Below are 17,563 nucleotides of genomic sequence, written 5' to 3'. Positions count from 1 at the left end.
AACTCTGTAGACTTCAACATTATATTTACTCGTGAGGACATTCAAGAGGAACAACTAGCCTTCTTGGAGTGTAAAGTAATTATAAAAGAGGACAGAGCGCTAAAAACAGAAGTCTTTAGGAAGGCTACGCACACTGACCAATACTTACTTTTTGACTCTAACCACCCTTTACAACATAAACTAGGAGTTATCAGAACCCTCCAGCATAGGGCTAAACTAATACCAACTAGCACTGAAGGTAGAGAAAAGGAGTCAAAACATATCAGGAGAGCACTCACTAACTGTGGGTACCCTCAGTGGTCATTCAACAAATGTCAGAAAGAAAGAATAGCGAACAAAACCAATATTAATTCTCAAGATTCTAAAAGGAGAGGAGTAGCAGTACCGTACATTGCAGGGGTTTCTGAAAAAATTACAAAGAGTCCTTTGGCATCATAAAATTCCTACTTTTTTCAAACCGATAAAACACGTTAAGGCAAAAATTAGTGCATCCAAAAGATAGGCTACCAAATGAAAAACAAAGTAATGTAGTTTATTCCATACATTGTAAGAATGAAAATTGTAAAGAGCAGTACATTGGGGAGACTCAACAAATTCTCAAAAAAATGACTTTATCAACATCGCAGGGATAATACTAGTGGGCCTCAATCGGCAGTACATTTGCACCTAAAAGCTAGCAACCACTCATTTGACGGACAATGAGGTTAAAATCTTAGCGAAAGAACATAGATGGTTTGAAAGGGGGGTAAAAGAGGCGATTCTTATAAAACAACAAAATCCTTCATATAAACCGGTCTGGTGGGGTGAGGTTCAATTTGGATCGTTCATACAATAGCCTGCTTAGGCAAAACAGGTTAGGCAACTTTCGCAATGCTGATGAGGGTCGTTATGCTGATGAGGTGATACCGGGGGGAGTGGGGGTAATAGGCCAGTCGTTAGTCAGGAATGTAGGAACAATCAGTGGGGCCACAGGGAGGGGTCCCTTGCCCCCCCCAACCTGAGAGTAGGGACCTATCATAGCTGTGTCCGGCGCCACCATGTCTGGACATTAGGGATATATAAATGGGGCCGATACAACCAGTCAGACTTTAGTTCGCTGACGAAGCCTCTTGGATAGGAGGCGAAACGTCCGAAACCTTCACTTTTGTACAGATGACGGCTGAAGAAACCTTCTCATCGATACAGTCATCATGTAATGTGCCTCTCTTTCCAAACAGCAAGTCCCTTTGACCTTCGACCTCCAACGCCATTCCATCATGACCATCACAAATGTAAATAAAGTGACTATATGATACAATGCAGTGTATTTCTTTCATTACAATACAATTGCACATTTATTACAGATAGGATAAGGTAGGTTGTGTGTAGTTTTAAGGCTTATTTAGTTAAAAAGTATATTTTATGGAAACCCGGGAACGGATTATTCCCATTTTAATGGTTTCCTATGGGAAATTTGTTTTTGAGATACACACTTTTCGCCTTACACACTCTGTATGGGAACCAATTAAGTTCGTAAGTTGAGGTCTCACTGTATTTTTACATACCTTGCTGTCTTCGTTCAACAACTTTGCAACCAAATCTTCATCCATCCAAAAAAGTGGCTGATCTTGAGGCACTGTCTCAGAAGCTGGAGCTGGTTCAAGCGGTGATAAACTCAAAACAAATGGCCAGCTCTGCATTTCAGTATTAAGAGGCTCTGTGAACAGGTCTTCCTCTCTGTTTGGGTAAAAACAATCTAAAGGCTTGATGGAGTCACAGATTTGGTTGGGGTCTGTGAAGCAAACATTGATTTCCTTGGCTGTCCCAAGTGGATCAAGAGCCTTATTTTGTTTATCTTGGAGTTCAGCTCCTTGAGAAGTTGAGCACATGTCTTTTGTATTCACGGGACAATTTAGAATGAGGTCCGTTCTTATTCCTGGGTTTCCATCCAGCATGTTTGATTCCAACTTCACTTGAGGATCTGGCCAATGTCTTTCATCCACATCAAATGATTTATTTGTTTTTTCTGTGGCCTGTTCCTTTCTTTTGTCCCACAATGAACACACTGTTTTCTCACATTCTTTTTCCAACAGAATCACTTCATTAACCTTTATCCCTCCAAGACTTTTCTGACACTCAAACTGCCTTTCAATAAGTTGAGAATCTGTTGCATGGTCTGTAGTTTTCTTTAAAAAAAACCGTTTCATCAGTGTATGTCATACCACTAGACTGCTGATGAAGTTGCTGGTGAGAGTATGATTCCAGGTCAGTTTTGTTGCTGCACTGGGCTTGGTGAGTTTTATCACTTTCCAATTGATGGGAAAATCCAGAGGACATGCATTTATCTGTGTCACAGTGGACAGCGAAGGGCTTATCATCATCTTTATCTTTAACAAAAGAATTTAGACCCATTAGTTTTGACTGACAATCTGTTTTGGAACCTTCGTTTTCCATTTCAACACCTTTGTCAGTTTGATAATCAATTGTTTTATCAATAAGTGAATCCGTCATAGGGTCCCCAGCTTGCTTCAAAGATCTCTGATCTTCACAAGCACATTTTGACACACTAAATGACTCTGAAAGCTCTTCATTAGAACAAAGTTGTGGTTTAGTTTGTGAAAATGCATTGAACAGAGGAGCATTAGGGGTTTCTTGACAGTCAGATCGAAATAATGACAGTCCTTCCACCAGATTTTCCTCTGTGGATGCTTCATCTTGAATCAAATGATAAGCATCAGTCTGTCGACCCTGCCAATCTTTGTTCTCAGGTGAAATTTCCAATACAACTTTTGAGAAAAATATTTCGGTATGGTTCTTGAAATATCCTTCCATCTTTTCTACAACTACTTTGCAATCTAACTTCTGATGTTCAATTTTCTTTCCAATGATGTTTTTCTTGTGTATCAATTAGAGGTATGTGAAAAAATACCTTCATCGATACTCAATTCTGTCACAAACTGGTCATCTGATAGTTCACATGTAATGGGAACAATTCCTGCATTAAAAGACATAGTGTGCAAAGGGGTAGCACAGCCCATATTCCAATCACAGGATGAACTCCGACTTAGACTCTGACAACATTTCACTGGAACTACTCCATCCTCACTCTCTACCCATAAATCTGGAGAGCTGATAGTAGAATTGTCCATTACAAATTCAATTTTCTTCAACTCAAACGGCACAGAGTCAGAGTGACTTTTGGTTAATTGTAGTGAGTTAGGGGTTATCTCAGTGAAGATTTCTTCTGAGGGTTCAGCATTTTCTTCTGTCCTTTTTAAGTTGTCTTTAATGCAGGTGGAATTAGCGTCTTCACTAAACCACATACAAGATATTGCTGGATGAATGGATGGTGAACTGCTCTCTTCGTCTTCTGGCACAAAAGAACATAAGATTTGGGGTGGGCGTTGTGCACAGTTCGTCTGGAACATGAGGCATCTCTCTTTCACACTGCTACAAGTCAAGCTCATACGTTCAGTGTTACAGAAGGTGAGTCGATCCATGGAGATAGTTCTTTCTGTGGAAGGGTAAGGCTCCTTTAGCTAAGGAAGTCAAAATGTAATGAGTCAGTCCAGTATTCCTAATTGGATTCGTTTCTCCACACAATGGACAGAAAATAAAATCCATGCACAAGTGATTTTTACCTCCTCTTTGCCAGGGAAGTGTTCAAGGAACTGTGATACATATGTTATGATGGACTGTTCGTCTGGTGCGTTGGTATTCACATCTGTGAGAGAGAAAGCAAGACATTTACGAAAAAGACAGTTTCCTAAATACACGGAAGATATATCAGTTTGACTCAATTAACCACTACCAAAATGATCAACATGATTTTAGACTTTGCACTCTGCTGCATTATTAAAGGACAACCGACACCATTTTTTTTGTTTCCGAACTGACATCAGAAAAACGTTTATAGCATTTAAAATACCCAAAACACATAGGCTGATATGTTTAGTCAAATGCAAAACACCAATAAAAATGAGTTAAAGTGTCCCAAAACTACTTCAAAATGACCTCAGAGATGACGAGTTTCAGGAGGTCTCGCCCCCTTGTTCGTGACGTCACGCCAGGATGTCTTGCCTAGCTCTAGAATCAAAACAATGGCTTCAGATTGGGAGAAGATGCTTTCTAGTTACTCATACAGTTTTGTCATAATTAAAAAAAACAATAAATTCAAAACCTCAATGGGGTAGACATTACAATTAAATTTACTCGTGAGGACATTAAAGAGAACCAACTAGCCTTTTTGAATTGTAAAGTAATTATAAAAAAGGACAGAGCGGTAAAAACAGAAGTCTTTAAGAAGGCTACGCACACTGACCAATATTTACTTTTCGATTCTAACCACCCTTTACAACACAAACTAGGAGTTATCAGAACCATACAGCATAGGGCTAAACTAATACCAACAAGCGTTGAAGGTAGAGAAAAGGAGTCAAAACATATCAGGAGAGCATTCACAAACTGTGGGTACCCTCAGTGGTCATTCAACAAATGTCAGAAAGAAAGAATAGGGAATGAAACCAAAAATTCTGACGATACGCAATGGAGAGGAGTACCAGTACCTTACATTGCAGGAGTTTCTGAAAAACTAGAGTCCTTTGGCAACACCAACTTCCTACTTATTTCAAACCGATAAACACTTTAAGGCAAAAATTAGTGAGGAGACTAAACAAATTCTCAAAAAAAGACTTTATCCACATCAAATGATTTATTTGTTTTTTCTGTGGCCTCTTCCTTTCATGTTTCATCGGTGTATGTCATACCACTAGACTGCTGATGAAGTTGCTGGTGAGAGTATGATTCCAGGTCAGTTTTGTTGCTGCACTGGGCTTGGTGAGTTTTATCACTTTCCAATTGATGGGAAAATCCAGAGGACATGCATTTATCTGTGTCACAGTGGACAGCGAAGGGCTTATCATCATCTTTATCTTTAACAAAAGAATTTAGACCCATTAGTTTTGACTGACAATCTGTTTTGGAACCTTCGTTTTCCATTTCAACACCTTTGTCAGTTTGATAATCAATTGTTTTATCAATAAGTGAATCCGTCATAGGGTCCCCAGCTTGCTTCAAAGATCTCTGATCTTCACAAGCACATTTTGACACACTAAATGACTCTGAAAGCTCTTCATTAGAACAAAGTTGTGGTTTAGTTTGTGAAAATGCATTGAACAGAGGAGCATTAGGGGTTTCTTGACAGTCAGATCGAAATAATGACAGTCCTTCCACCAGATTTTCCTCTGTGGATGCTTCATCTTGAATCAAATGATAAGCATCAGTCTGTCGACCCTGCCAATCTTTGTTCTCAGGTGAAATTTCCAATACAACTTTTGAGAAAAATATTTCGGTATGGTTCTTGAAATCTCCTTCCATCTTTTCTACAACTACTTTGCAATCTAACTTCTGATGTTCAATTTTCTTTCCAATGATGTTTTCTTGTGTATCATTAGAGGTATGTGAAAAAATACCTTCATCGATACTCAATTCTGTCACGAACTGGTCATCTGATAGTTCACATGTAATGGGAACAATTCCTGCATTAAAAGACATAGTGTGCAAAGGGGTAGCACAGCCCATATTCCAATCACAGGATGAACTCCGACTTAGACTCTGACAACATTTCACTGGAACTACTCCATCCTCACTCTCTACCCATAAATCTGGAGAGCTGATAGTAGAATTGTCCATTACAAATTCAATTTTCTTCAACTCAAACGGCACAGAGTCAGAGTGACTTTTGGTTAATTGTAGTGAGTTAGGGGTTATCTCGGTGAAGATTTCTTCTGAGGGTTCAGCATTTTCTTCTGTCCTTTTTAAGTTGTCTTTAATGCAGGTGGAATCAGCGTCTTCACTAAACCACGTACAAGATATTGCTGGATGAATGGATGGTGAACTGCTCTCTTCGTCTTCTGGCACAAAAGAACATAAGATTTGGGGTGGGCGTTGTGCACGGTTCGTCTGGAACATGAGGCATCTCTCTTTCACACTGCTACAAGTCAAGCTCATACGTTCAGTGTTACAGAAGGTGAGTCGATCCATGGAGATAGTTCTTTCTGTGGAAGGGTAAGGCTCCTTTAGCTAAGGAAGTCAAAATGTAATGAGTCAGTCCAGTATTCCTAATTGGATTCGTTTCTCCACACAATGGACAGAAAATAAAATCCATGCACAAGTGATTTTTACCTCCTCTTTGCCAGGGAAGTGTTCAAGGAACTGTGATACATATGTTATGATGGACTGTTCGTCTGGTGCGTTGGTATTCACATCTGTGAGAGAGAAAGCAAGACATTTACGAAAAAGACAGTTTCCTAAATACACGGAAGATATATCAGTTTGACTCAATTAACCACTACCAAAATGATCAACATGATTTTAGACTTTGCACTCTGCTGCATTATTAAAGGACAACCGACACCATTTTTTTTGTTTCCGAACTGACATCAGAAAAACGTTTATAGCATTTAAAATACCCAAAACACATAGGCTGATATGTTTAGTCAAATGCAAAACACCAATAAAAATGAGTTAAAGTGTCCCAAAACTACTTCAAAATGACCTCAGAGATAACGAGTTTCAGGAGGTCTCGCCCCCTTGTTCGTGACGTCACGCCAGGATGTCTTGCCTAGCTCTAGAATCAAAACAATGGCTTCAGATTGGGAGAAGATGCTTTCTAGTTACTCATACAGTTTTGTCATAATTAAAAAAAAACAATAAATTCAAAACCTCAATGCGGTAGACATTACAATTAAATTTACTCGTGAGGACATTAAAGAGAACCAACTAGCCTTTTTGAATTGTAAAGTAATTATAAAAAAGGACAGAGCGGTAAAAACAGAAGTCTTTAGGAAGGCTACGCACACTGACCAATACTTACTTTTCGATTCTAACCACCCTTTACAACACAAACTAGGAGTTATCAGAACCATACAGCATAGGGCTAAACTAATACCAACAAGCGTTGAAGGTAGAGAAAAGGAGTCAAAACATATCAGAAGAGCATTCACAAACTGTGGGTACCCTCAGTGGTCATTTAATGTAAGAAAGAAAGAATAGGGAATGAAACCAAAAATTCTGACGATACAAAATGGAGAGGAGTACCAGTACCTTACATTGCAGGAGTTTCTGAAAAACTACAGAGTCCTTTGGCAACACCAACTTCCTACTTATTTCAAACCGATAAACACTTTAAGGCAAAAATTAGTGAGGAGACTAAACAAATTCTCAAAAAAAGACTTTATCAACATCGCAGGGATAATACTAGTAGGCCTCAATCGGCAGTACATATGCACCTAAAAGTAAGCAACCACTCATTTGACGACAATGAGGTTACAATCTTAGTGAAAGAACATAGATGGTTTGAAAGGGGAGTAAAAGAAGCGATTTTCATGAAACAACTAAATCCTTCATTAAACCGGTTTGGTGGGGTGAGGTTCAATTTGGATCGTTCTTACAATAGCCTGATTAGGCAACATATGATTAGTAATACTGATGAGGTGATACCGGTGAAAGTGGGGCAATCAGGCCAGTCGTTAGTCAGAATGATAGGAACTATCAGTGGAGCAGCTGCAGGGAGTAGTCCTCTGCTCCCCCCAACCTGAGAGCAGGGACCTATCATAGCAGAGTCCGGCACCGCCATGTCTGGACAGTAGGGCCTAAACTACCAGGAAGACTTTAGTTTGCTGACGAAGTTTCTTGGATAAGAAGCGAAACGTCCGACACCATCATAGAAGTACAGATGACAGCTGAAGAAACCTTTTCATCGATGGACCACTCCTGTACGACTGAGAGCTTACACAGACGTCATCCAGTTATGAATATGATTCAAATAGTTCTGAAGAGGAAAGCATAAATGTTTGCAATCGATTAAAGAAGTCCTCCCATATCAATTCGAGCCGTCAGGACGCCAATGTAGCATACCAGATAATGCACAAGATGGCGCCCAAGCTTCGTTGGAAATGGGATGATTCGTTTGCTGGGAATTTGTGTCAACTCGTATCAAATAGTAGTCTTGGCGCAACATACAACGATTCACCATTTGGTTATATATGTGTTTCCGTCCTAATTTCGCCATCAACACCGATCAACACGAAGTTTTCAGACCAAACAAAGTACCCAAAATGCATTGTGTGTCGTTTTCTCAGTCAGGGGCGTTCCAGACGTGACGTCACGTCAGGCATTGTCATCAACTCGAAAACAACACTTCCTGAATAATCAGTGTGAGTCTTAAAACGTAAAATATAGCTATATGTTGTGGAATCTTCGTTAAATACGCTCAGTAGAAGTCATTTGAAGTGTTTTTACAAATTATGGACACAACTTGTCCGGGGGCGTCGGTTGTCCTTTAATGTTGATGTTTTTGATAGGTTAACGGTTAACCTTTGCAGATTTTAAGGACCTGGTGTTCTATTTAATTTTTATTCTGTAATTCTTTGGAGATTTATAGTCCAAACTAAAGATTGCAGGGAGGACGTGGGACTTGTCTCAAATAAAGCAGAAAGTAAATGGCGATCAATGTTTTTTTTTCATTGCCAGACTGATCAAGTCTGTTGAAGAACAATAAAATACTTATGTTTGCAGTTGCATTAATACGTAATGCCACTGCAATGCAATGAGTTGCAAATGAAAATAGGGCTTTTCTTGTCACGTTTCAGTTTGCGACCAACGGGTGGCAGTGTCGGGCCTTGCCTGAAGCTCTACTGGCGTTGGTCATTTTAATCAGTGGCAGTTAAAAGGACTCCCGGCACGAGCAGTCAGTGTCGGGTCATTGTTTGTTTCATCCTGTCAGGTTTGTTTCGTCTTGTCTGGTTTGCTTTGTTTTTAGTCATGTTTTTGTTTTGCTACTATGGTCCTTTTTGTTCTGATGACTGTTGAGATTTTATTCTTGCTGACTTTAATTATCACAATTTGTCAAATACACCCTGCTCCTTCCTCCTGCCTGCATTTTTGGGGTCCACCACCACCACTACCTTGCAAATTATGACAAAATGTCCGTTTAGGCAAGGATTGCCGTCACCTTCCCATCCCTGTTCCCTGGCGAAGCAAGGGTATCTGTCGCCTTTTATTTCCTGTTCCGTGGCGAGGCAAAGGTTGGCGTTGCCTTCTCGTGCCTATGCTTTGGCGAAACGACTGTCGCCGCCTTCTTGTTCCAGTTCCCTGGCGAGGCAAGTGTTGCTATCGCCGCAATATACCTGTTGTTTGGACAGGCTAGGGTTGCTGTCTCCTTCACGTTCCCGTTCATTGGTGAGGATTGGATTGGATATGCCTTTATTAGTCTCACAGTGGAGAAATTTACATTTCACAGCAGCAAAGTGATGAAAGGAATGAAAGTAGAAAAACGAAATACATGAGCTGCTGGAAAGGCAGCCACTCTCGCGGCGCCGTCTTGAAGTCAAAAGAACAAAAAAAACTAAATAACAAATAATATGACAGGATAGAGACAATATGACAAAACAAAGACACAGAGAGACATTCATTCTTCAGGACTGGCTGTACCCTCTTTGTGATGACATGAAGCAGTTCTAGATGAAAGAGGAGAGGATCAAAGCGTCTTTCCACCAGTGGATCAGGGACATCATGGTGGAATGTGCATGTCGACTACAAGCTAAATGTTGAAAGCAAACACGCAGCTGTAGCATCCATTGACAAAAAGAGATTGTCTCACATCTCCTGTTCCACATAAATCTGCTTCAATTCCAAGCCGCAACAGTTCCACATACGCATTGGCGCTCTGCGCTGACGCTCCTTCTTATCGCGGATTCCTCAAGCCATACATCCATCCAGCCGCAGACTGTCCAACAGCACTGACCTTTCCGCTAAACAAAGCGGGGCTGCAGCTGAACAGGTGTTGGTCGTTTTAATTAGTGAAATTTAAAAGGTCTCCCGTCATGACTTTGTGAGTCATGTTTTTTTTTGCTACTTTGGACGTTTTTGTTCTGATCACTTTGTTGTTTGAGATTTTGTTCCTGCTGATTTTATTTTATGCAATTCTTCAGATACACACTGCCTGCATTTATGGGGCCCACCACTACCACTACTTTGCAAATCGCGACATTTCTCAGCATTTTTTAGATGACATAAAAATATAGATTCAAGTAAATAGGATATGAGTTATAACAGTTTACCTCCTATTTTTCAAGAGTAGCTGCTTCGCTACCTGTCAGCATCGCATATCCATGGAGTTTAGAAAAGTTTCTTCTGTCACTCAAAAGACCTCAGCCTCAGGAATTGTAATTATACGATATTGCAGTATATTATAAGTAGACTGACAGAAAAAAATGGAGCACACCTTCAGGCTCAAGGAGGCGTGGGATACCCAAACAGTAATGGGAAATCCTGAATGCATCTTCCAGATTTTCTTGTGCACTTCTCAGTAAGGCCCAAAGTAAATGGCGATCAATGTTTTTTTTTCATTGCCAGACTGATCAAGTCTGTTGAAGAACAATAAAATACTTATGTTTGCAGTTGCATTAATACGTAATGCCACTGCAATGCAATGAGTTGCAAATGAAAATAGGGCTTCTCTTGTCACGTTTCAGTTCGCGACCAACGGGTGGCAGTGTCGGGCCTTGCCTGAAGCTCTACTGGCGTTGGTCATTTTAATCAGTGGCAGTTAAAAGGACTCCCGGCACGAGCAGTCAGTGTCGGGTCATTGTTTGTTTCATCCTGTCAGGTTTGTTTCGTCTTGTCTGGTTTGCTTTGTTTTTAGTCATGATTTTGTTTTGCTACTATGGTCCTTTTTGTTCTGATGACTGTTGAGATTTTATTCTTGCTGACTTTAATTATCACAATTTGTCAAATACACCCTGCTCCTTCCTCCTGCCTGCATTTTTGGGGTCCACCACCACCACTACCTTGCAAATTATGACAAAATGTCCGTTTAGGCAAGGATTGCCGTCACCTTCCCATCCCTGTTCCCTGGCGAAGCAAGGGTATCTGTCGCCTTTTATTTCCTGTTCCGTGGCGAGGCAAAGGTTGGCGTTGCCTTCTCGTGCCTATGCTTTGGCGAAACGACTGTCGCCGCCTTCTTGTTCCAGTTCCCTGGCGAGGCAAGTGTTGCTATCGCCGCAATATACCTGTTGTTTGGACAGGCTAGGGTTGCTGTCTCCTTCACGTTCCCGTTCATTGGTGAGGATTGGATTGGATATGCCTTTATTAGTCTCACAGTGGAGAAATTTACATTTCACAGCAGCAAAGTGATGAAAGGAATGAAAGTAGAAAAACGAAATACATGAGCTGCTGGAAAGGCAGCCACTCTCGCGGCGCCGTCTTGAAGTCAAAAGAACAAAAAAAACTAAATAACAAATAATATGACAGGATAGAGACAATATGACAAAACAAAGACACAGAGAGACATTCATTCTTCAGGACTGGCTGTACCCTCTTTGTGATGACATGAAGCAGTTCTAGATGAAAGAGGAGAGGATCAAAGCGTCTTTCCACCAGTGGATCAGGGACATCATGGTGGAATGTGCATGTCGACTACAAGCTAAATGTTGAAAGCAAACACGCAGCTGTAGCATCCATTGACAAAAAGAGATTGTCTCACATCTCCTGTTCCACATAAATCTGCTTCAATTCCAAGCCGCAACAGTTCCACATACGCATTGGCGCTCTGCGCTGACGCTCCTTCTTATCGCGGATTCCTCAAGCCATACATCCATCCAGCCGCAGACTGTCCAACAGCACTGACCTTTCCGCTAAACAAAGCGGGGCTGCAGCTGAACAGGTGTTGGTCGTTTTAATTAGTGAAATTTAAAAGGTCTCCCGTCATGACTTTGTGAGTCATGTTTTTTTTTGCTACTTTGGACGTTTTTGTTCTGATCACTTTGTTGTTTGAGATTTTGTTCCTGCTGATTTTATTTTATGCAATTCTTCAGATACACACTGCCTGCATTTATGGGGCCCACCACTACCACTACTTTGCAAATCGCGACATTTCTCAGCATTTTTTAGATGACATAAAAATATAGATTCAAGTAAATAGGATATGAGTTATAACAGTTTACCTCCTATTTTTCAAGAGTAGCTGCTTCGCTACCTGTCAGCATCGCATATCCATGGAGTTTAGAAAAGTTTCTTCTGTCACTCAAAAGACCTCAGCCTCAGGAATTGTAATTATACGATATTGCAGTATATTATAAGTAGACTGACAGAAAAAAATGGAGCACACCTTCAGGCTCAAGGAGGCGTGGGATACCCAAACAGTAATGGGAAATCCTGAATGCATCTTCCAGATTTTCTTGTGCACTTCTCAGTAAGGCCCTCCTCATATCTACCACGCTGGGGTCGATGGACTTGATTACTGCAAGGAAAGCAAGACCACTTGTCCAGCTCTTCCCAAAATCATGAATTGCCACACCATACCTTGGGAACGAAAGTGGAAATACAAACTAACTGAATGTTACTCCGAACAAAGAAATGAAAAAAATAAAAAAAACAAACAATTTGCATTGAAAGCTCACACTCACTTGCGTGTTTGTTTCTGTACCCACTGCAGCAGTTTTTTTAAGGATTTTCCATATTCTCTTGTGGTTGTGACTGCCGTGTGCCTTCCGGCCAATGATGTGTTGCTGTTGGATAGGTCAGAGCTGGTAGGTGTGGACGACAAGGTGGAGGTTGAGGGGTACTGGCTCCGCATGTTGCTTGCCAACTCCTTAATCTGACATGATAAGACAGCGTTATGGATTGCATTTAACAAGAGATTTGATAGCTTAACTGGTTATTTCTGTATATATTCATCTTTAATTACAATGGAAGAAATGAATAAAAACCGGTATGGAATATACAGTGATACCTCGGTTTACGTGCCCCTTGGCTTAAGAACCTTTCGGTTTACGAACGTTAAATTTATGAAAATTTTACCTTAGCATACAAACTATTTTTCAGGATACACACGGAGCTGCCACAATGAGTGAGGTGTCGTTCGCGAACGAGCCCGTTCTCCGAACAAGAAAATGGCACCCGGCTTATTTTGGACCTATATTCCCCACCCCCAGTTGTCGGTTAAAGCCACATGATTGGTGAAGAACACTACAGTGAGGTGGGGGGGGGGGGGGGGTTACAGAAAGAGAGAGAGTAAAGCCATTCTCCAAAACAGAAAATGGCAGCCGACATTTTTTTTGTCCTCTATTCCCCGCCCCTAGTCTTCGTTTAAAGCCACATGATTGGTCAAGAATGCAGCAGTGAGGGGAGGTGGTTTAAAGATGAAAGAGACAGGCAGACGACAGGGAGAGTGACAAAATGGATTGAAAACAGTGACATTTGGACTCGTTTCAACTTTGATAGTTCAAAGGCAGACGTTTCAGTTGCGACCAACGGGTGGCAGTGTCGGGCCTTGCCTGAAGCTCTACTGGCGTTGGTCATTTTAATCAGTGGCAGTTAAAAGGACTCCCGGCACGAGCAGTCAGTGTCGGGTCATTGTTTGTTTCATCCTGTCAGGTTTGTTTCGTCTTGTCTGGTTTGCTTTGTTTTTAGTCATGATTTTGTTTTGCTACTATGGTCCTTTTTGTTCTGATGACTGTTGAGATTTTATTCTTGCTGACTTTAATTATCACAATTTGTCAAATACACCCTGCTCCTTCCTCCTGCCTGCATTTTTGGGGTCCACCACCACCACTACCTTGCAAATTATGACAAAATGTCCGTTTAGGCAAGGATTGCCGTCACCTTCCCATCCCTGTTCCCTGGCGAAGCAAGGGTATCTGTCGCCTTTTATTTCCTGTTCCGTGGCGAGGCAAAGGTTGGCGTTGCCTTCTCGTGCCTATGCTTTGGCGAAACGACTGTCGCCGCCTTCTTGTTCCAGTTCCCTGGCGAGGCAAGTGTTGCTATCGCCGCAATATACCTGTTGTTTGGACAGGCTAGGGTTGCTGTCTCCTTCACGTTCCCGTTCATTGGTGAGGATTGGATTGGATATGCCTTTATTAGTCTCACAGTGGAAAAATTTACATTTCACAGCAGCAAAGTGATGAAAGGAATGAAAGTAGAAAAACGAAATACATGAGCTGCTGGAAAGGCAGCCACTCTCGCGGCGCCGTCTTGAAGTCAAAAGAACAAAAAAAACTAAATAACAAATAATATGACAGGATAGAGACAATATGACAAAACAAAGACACAGAGAGACATTCATTCTTCAGGACTTGCTCTACCCTCTTTGTGATGACATTAAGCAGTTCTAGATGAAAGAGGAGAGGATCAAAGCGTCTTTCCACCAGTGGATCAGGGACATCATGGTGGAATGTGCATGTCGACTACAAGCTAAATGTTGAAAGCAAACACGCAGCTGTAGCATCCATTGACAAAAAGAGATTGTCTCACATCTCCTGTTCCACATAAATCTGCTTCAATTCCAAGCCGCAACAGTTCCACATACGCATTGGCGCTCTGCGCTGACGCTCCTTCTTATCGCGGATTCCTCAAGCCATACATCCATCCAGCCGCAGACTGTCCAACAGCACTGACCTTTCCGCTAAACAAAGCGGGGCTGCAGCTGAACAGGTGTTGGTCGTTTTAATTAGTGAAATTTAAAAGGTCTCCCGTCATGACTTTGTGAGTCATGTTTTTTTTTGCTACTTTGGACGTTTTTGTTCTGATCACTTTGTTGTTTGAGATTTTGTTCCTGCTGATTTTATTTTATGCAATTCTTCAGATACACACTGCCTGCATTTATGGGGCCCACCACTACCACTACTTTGCAAATCGCGACATTTCTCAGCATTTTTTAGATGACATAAAAATATAGATTCAAGTAAATAGGATATGAGTTATAACAGTTTACCTCCTATTTTTCAAGAGTAGCTGCTTCGCTACCTGTCAGCATCGCATATCCATGGAGTTTAGAAAAGTTTCTTCTGTCACTCAAAAGACCTCAGCCTCAGGAATTGTAATTATACGATATTGCAGTATATTATAAGTAGACTGACAGAAAAAAATGGAGCACACCTTCAGGCTCAAGGAGGCGTGGGATACCCAAACAGTAATGGGAAATCCTGAATGCATCTTCCAGATTTTCTTGTGCACTTCTCAGTAAGGCCCTCCTCATATCTACCACGCTGGGGTCGATGGACTTGATTACTGCAAGGAAAGCAAGACCACTTGTCCAGCTCTTCCCAAAATCATGAATTGCCACACCATACCTTGGGAACGAAAGTGGAAATACAAACTAACTGAATGTTACTCCGAACAAAGAAATGAAAAAAATAAAAAAACAAACAATTTGCATTGAAAGCTCACACTCACTTGCGTGTTTGTTTCTGTACCCACTGCAGCAGTTTTTTTAAGGATTTTCCATATTCTCTTGTGGTTGTGACTGCCGTGTGCCTTCCGGCCAATGATGTGTTGCTGTTGGATAGGTCAGAGCTGGTAGGTGTGGACGACAAGGTGGAGGTTGAGGGGTACTGGCTCCGCATGTTGCTTGCCAACTCCTTAATCTGACATGATAAGACAGCGTTATGGATTGCATTTAACAAGAGATTTGATAGCTTAACTGGTTATTTCTGTATATATTCATCTTTAATTACAATGGAAGAAATGAATAAAAACCGGTATGGAATATACAGTGATACCTCGGTTTACGTGCCCCTTGGCTTAAGAACCTTTCGGTTTACGAACGTTAAATTTATGAAAATTTTACCTTAGCATACAAACTATTTTTCAGGATACACACGGAGCTGCCACAATGAGTGAGGTGTCGTTCGCGAACGAGCCCGTTCTCCGAACAAGAAAATGGCACCCGGCTTATTTTGGACCTATATTCCCCACCCCCAGTTGTCGGTTAAAGCCACATGATTGGTGAAGAACACTACAGTGAGGTGGGGGGGGGGGGGGGGTTACAGAAAGAGAGAGAGTAAAGCCATTCTCCAAAACAGAAAATGGCAGCCGACATTTTTTTTGTCCTCTATTCCCCGCCCCTAGTCTTCGTTTAAAGCCACATGATTGGTCAAGAATGCAGCAGTGAGGGGAGGTGGTTTAAAGATGAAAGAGACAGGCAGACGACAGGGAGAGTGACAAAATGGATTGAAAACAGTGACATTTGGACTCGTTTCAACTTTGATAGTTCAAAGGCAGAGTGTAGACGGCAAGGTTAAAATTCCCATCAATCAGGCTCCACAAATAACCCGCACAAGCCATCTGTACACTTGATGCAAAAAGCTATCAACCCAGCTAAACATAACACAATAGATGAGGAACAAGGTAAAATTATTGCAGAGAAAGCACCTAAAAGGGATCATTCCTCAAGATGGTGAAAGAAGAAGGCTACGCTCCTCATCAAGTGTTTAATGCTGATGAAACCGGCCACTCCATTCCATTAAGCCATCAGCGACCATCACAAAGGTAAATAAAACGACTTTATTATACAGTACAGTTTATTTCTTTAAAAATAATGGTGGAATGTGCATGTCGACTACAAGCTAAATGTTGAAAGCAAACACGCAGCTGTAGCATCCATTGACAAAAAGAGATTGTCTCACATCTCCTGTTCCACATAAATCTGCTTCAATTCCAAGCCGCAACAGTTCCACATACGCATTGGCGCTCTGCGCTGACGCTCCTTCTTATCGCGGATTCCTCAAGCCATACATCCATCCAGCCGCAGACTGTCCAACAGCACTGACCTTTCCGCTAAACAAAGCGGGGCTGCAGCTGAACAGGTGTTGGTCGTTTTAATTAGTGAAATTTAAAAGGTCTCCCGTCATGACTTTGTGAGTCATGTTTTTTTTTGCTACTTTGGACGTTTTTGTTCTGATCACTTTGTTGTTTGAGATTTTGTTCCTGCTGATTTTATTTTATGCAATTCTTCAGATACACACTGCCTGCATTTATGGGGCCCACCACTACCACTACTTTGCAAATCGCGACATTTCTCAGCATTTTTTAGATGACATAAAAATATAGATTCAAGTAAATAGGATATGAGTTATAACAGTTTACCTCCTATTTTTCAAGAGTAGCTGCTTCGCTACCTGTCAGCATCGCATATCCATGGAGTTTAGAAAAGTTTCTTCTGTCACTCAAAAGACCTCAGCCTCAGGAATTGTAATTATACGATATTGCAGTATATTATAAGTAGACTGACAGAAAAAAATGGAGCACACCTTCAGGCTCAAGGAGGCGTGGGATACCCAAACAGTAATGGGAAATCCTGAATGCATCTTCCAGATTTTCTTGTGCACTTCTCAGTAAGGCCCTCCTCATATCTACCACGCTGGGGTCGATGGACTTGATTACTGCAAGGAAAGCAAGACCACTTGTCCAGCTCTTCCCAAAATCATGAATTGCCACACCATACCTTGGGAACGAAAGTGGAAATACAAACTAACTGAATGTTACTCCGAACAAAGAAATGAAAAAAATAAAAAAACAAACAATTTGCATTGAAAGCTCACACTCACTTGCGTGTTTGTTTCTGTACCCACTGCAGCAGTTTTTTTAAGGATTTTCCATATTCTCTTGTGGTTGTGACTGCCGTGTGCCTTCCGGCCAATGATGTGTTGCTGTTGGATAGGTCAGAGCTGGTAGGTGTGGACGACAAGGTGGAGGTTGAGGGGTACTGGCTCCGCATGTTGCTTGCCAACTCCTTAATCTGACA

General features: G+C 41.3%; 2 protein-coding genes across 4 annotated transcripts in view; both read right to left on the bottom strand.

The window, feature by feature from the left end:
* Positions 1-17,563, bottom strand: part of LOC148893984 (calmin-like) — a 77,930-nt gene that overhangs the window by 13,704 nt on the left and 46,663 nt on the right. The window contains exons 6-7 of one of the 3 annotated variants that reach the window (XM_089004058.1): positions 17,367-17,557; positions 16,442-17,263 (exon numbers count right to left, since the gene is read on the bottom strand). The exons of 1 other annotated variant lie outside the window; for it this stretch is intronic. In XM_089004058.1, the coding sequence (XP_088860184.1) occupies positions 17,035-17,263; positions 17,367-17,557 (420 nt within the window). In that variant the 3' untranslated portion in view covers positions 16,442-17,034. Of the gene's footprint in view, positions 1-1,544; positions 2,808-16,441; positions 17,264-17,366; positions 17,558-17,563 lie in introns of those variants that run through there. One more of the 3 variants, XM_089004057.1, reaches the window with a different exon arrangement.
* Positions 4,720-10,358, bottom strand: LOC148893986 (uncharacterized; the record flags this gene model as incomplete). The annotated part of the gene is made up of 3 exons (XM_089004915.1): positions 4,720-6,060; positions 6,163-6,245; positions 10,265-10,358. Coding segments are annotated over 3 exons (1,518 nt in total), but the record flags the coding sequence as incomplete, so codon positions are not given.

The sequence above is a fragment of the Hippocampus bargibanti genome, linkage group LG09 (genome assembly GCF_051943395.1).
Source record: "Hippocampus bargibanti isolate YZ-2025 linkage group LG09, ASM5194339v1, whole genome shotgun sequence".
In the NCBI taxonomy this organism is placed as follows: Eukaryota; Metazoa; Chordata; class Actinopteri; order Syngnathiformes; family Syngnathidae; genus Hippocampus; species Hippocampus bargibanti.
The sequence above is the reverse complement of the archived record's forward strand: the minus strand, read 5'-3'. Positions and strand labels throughout refer to the sequence as shown.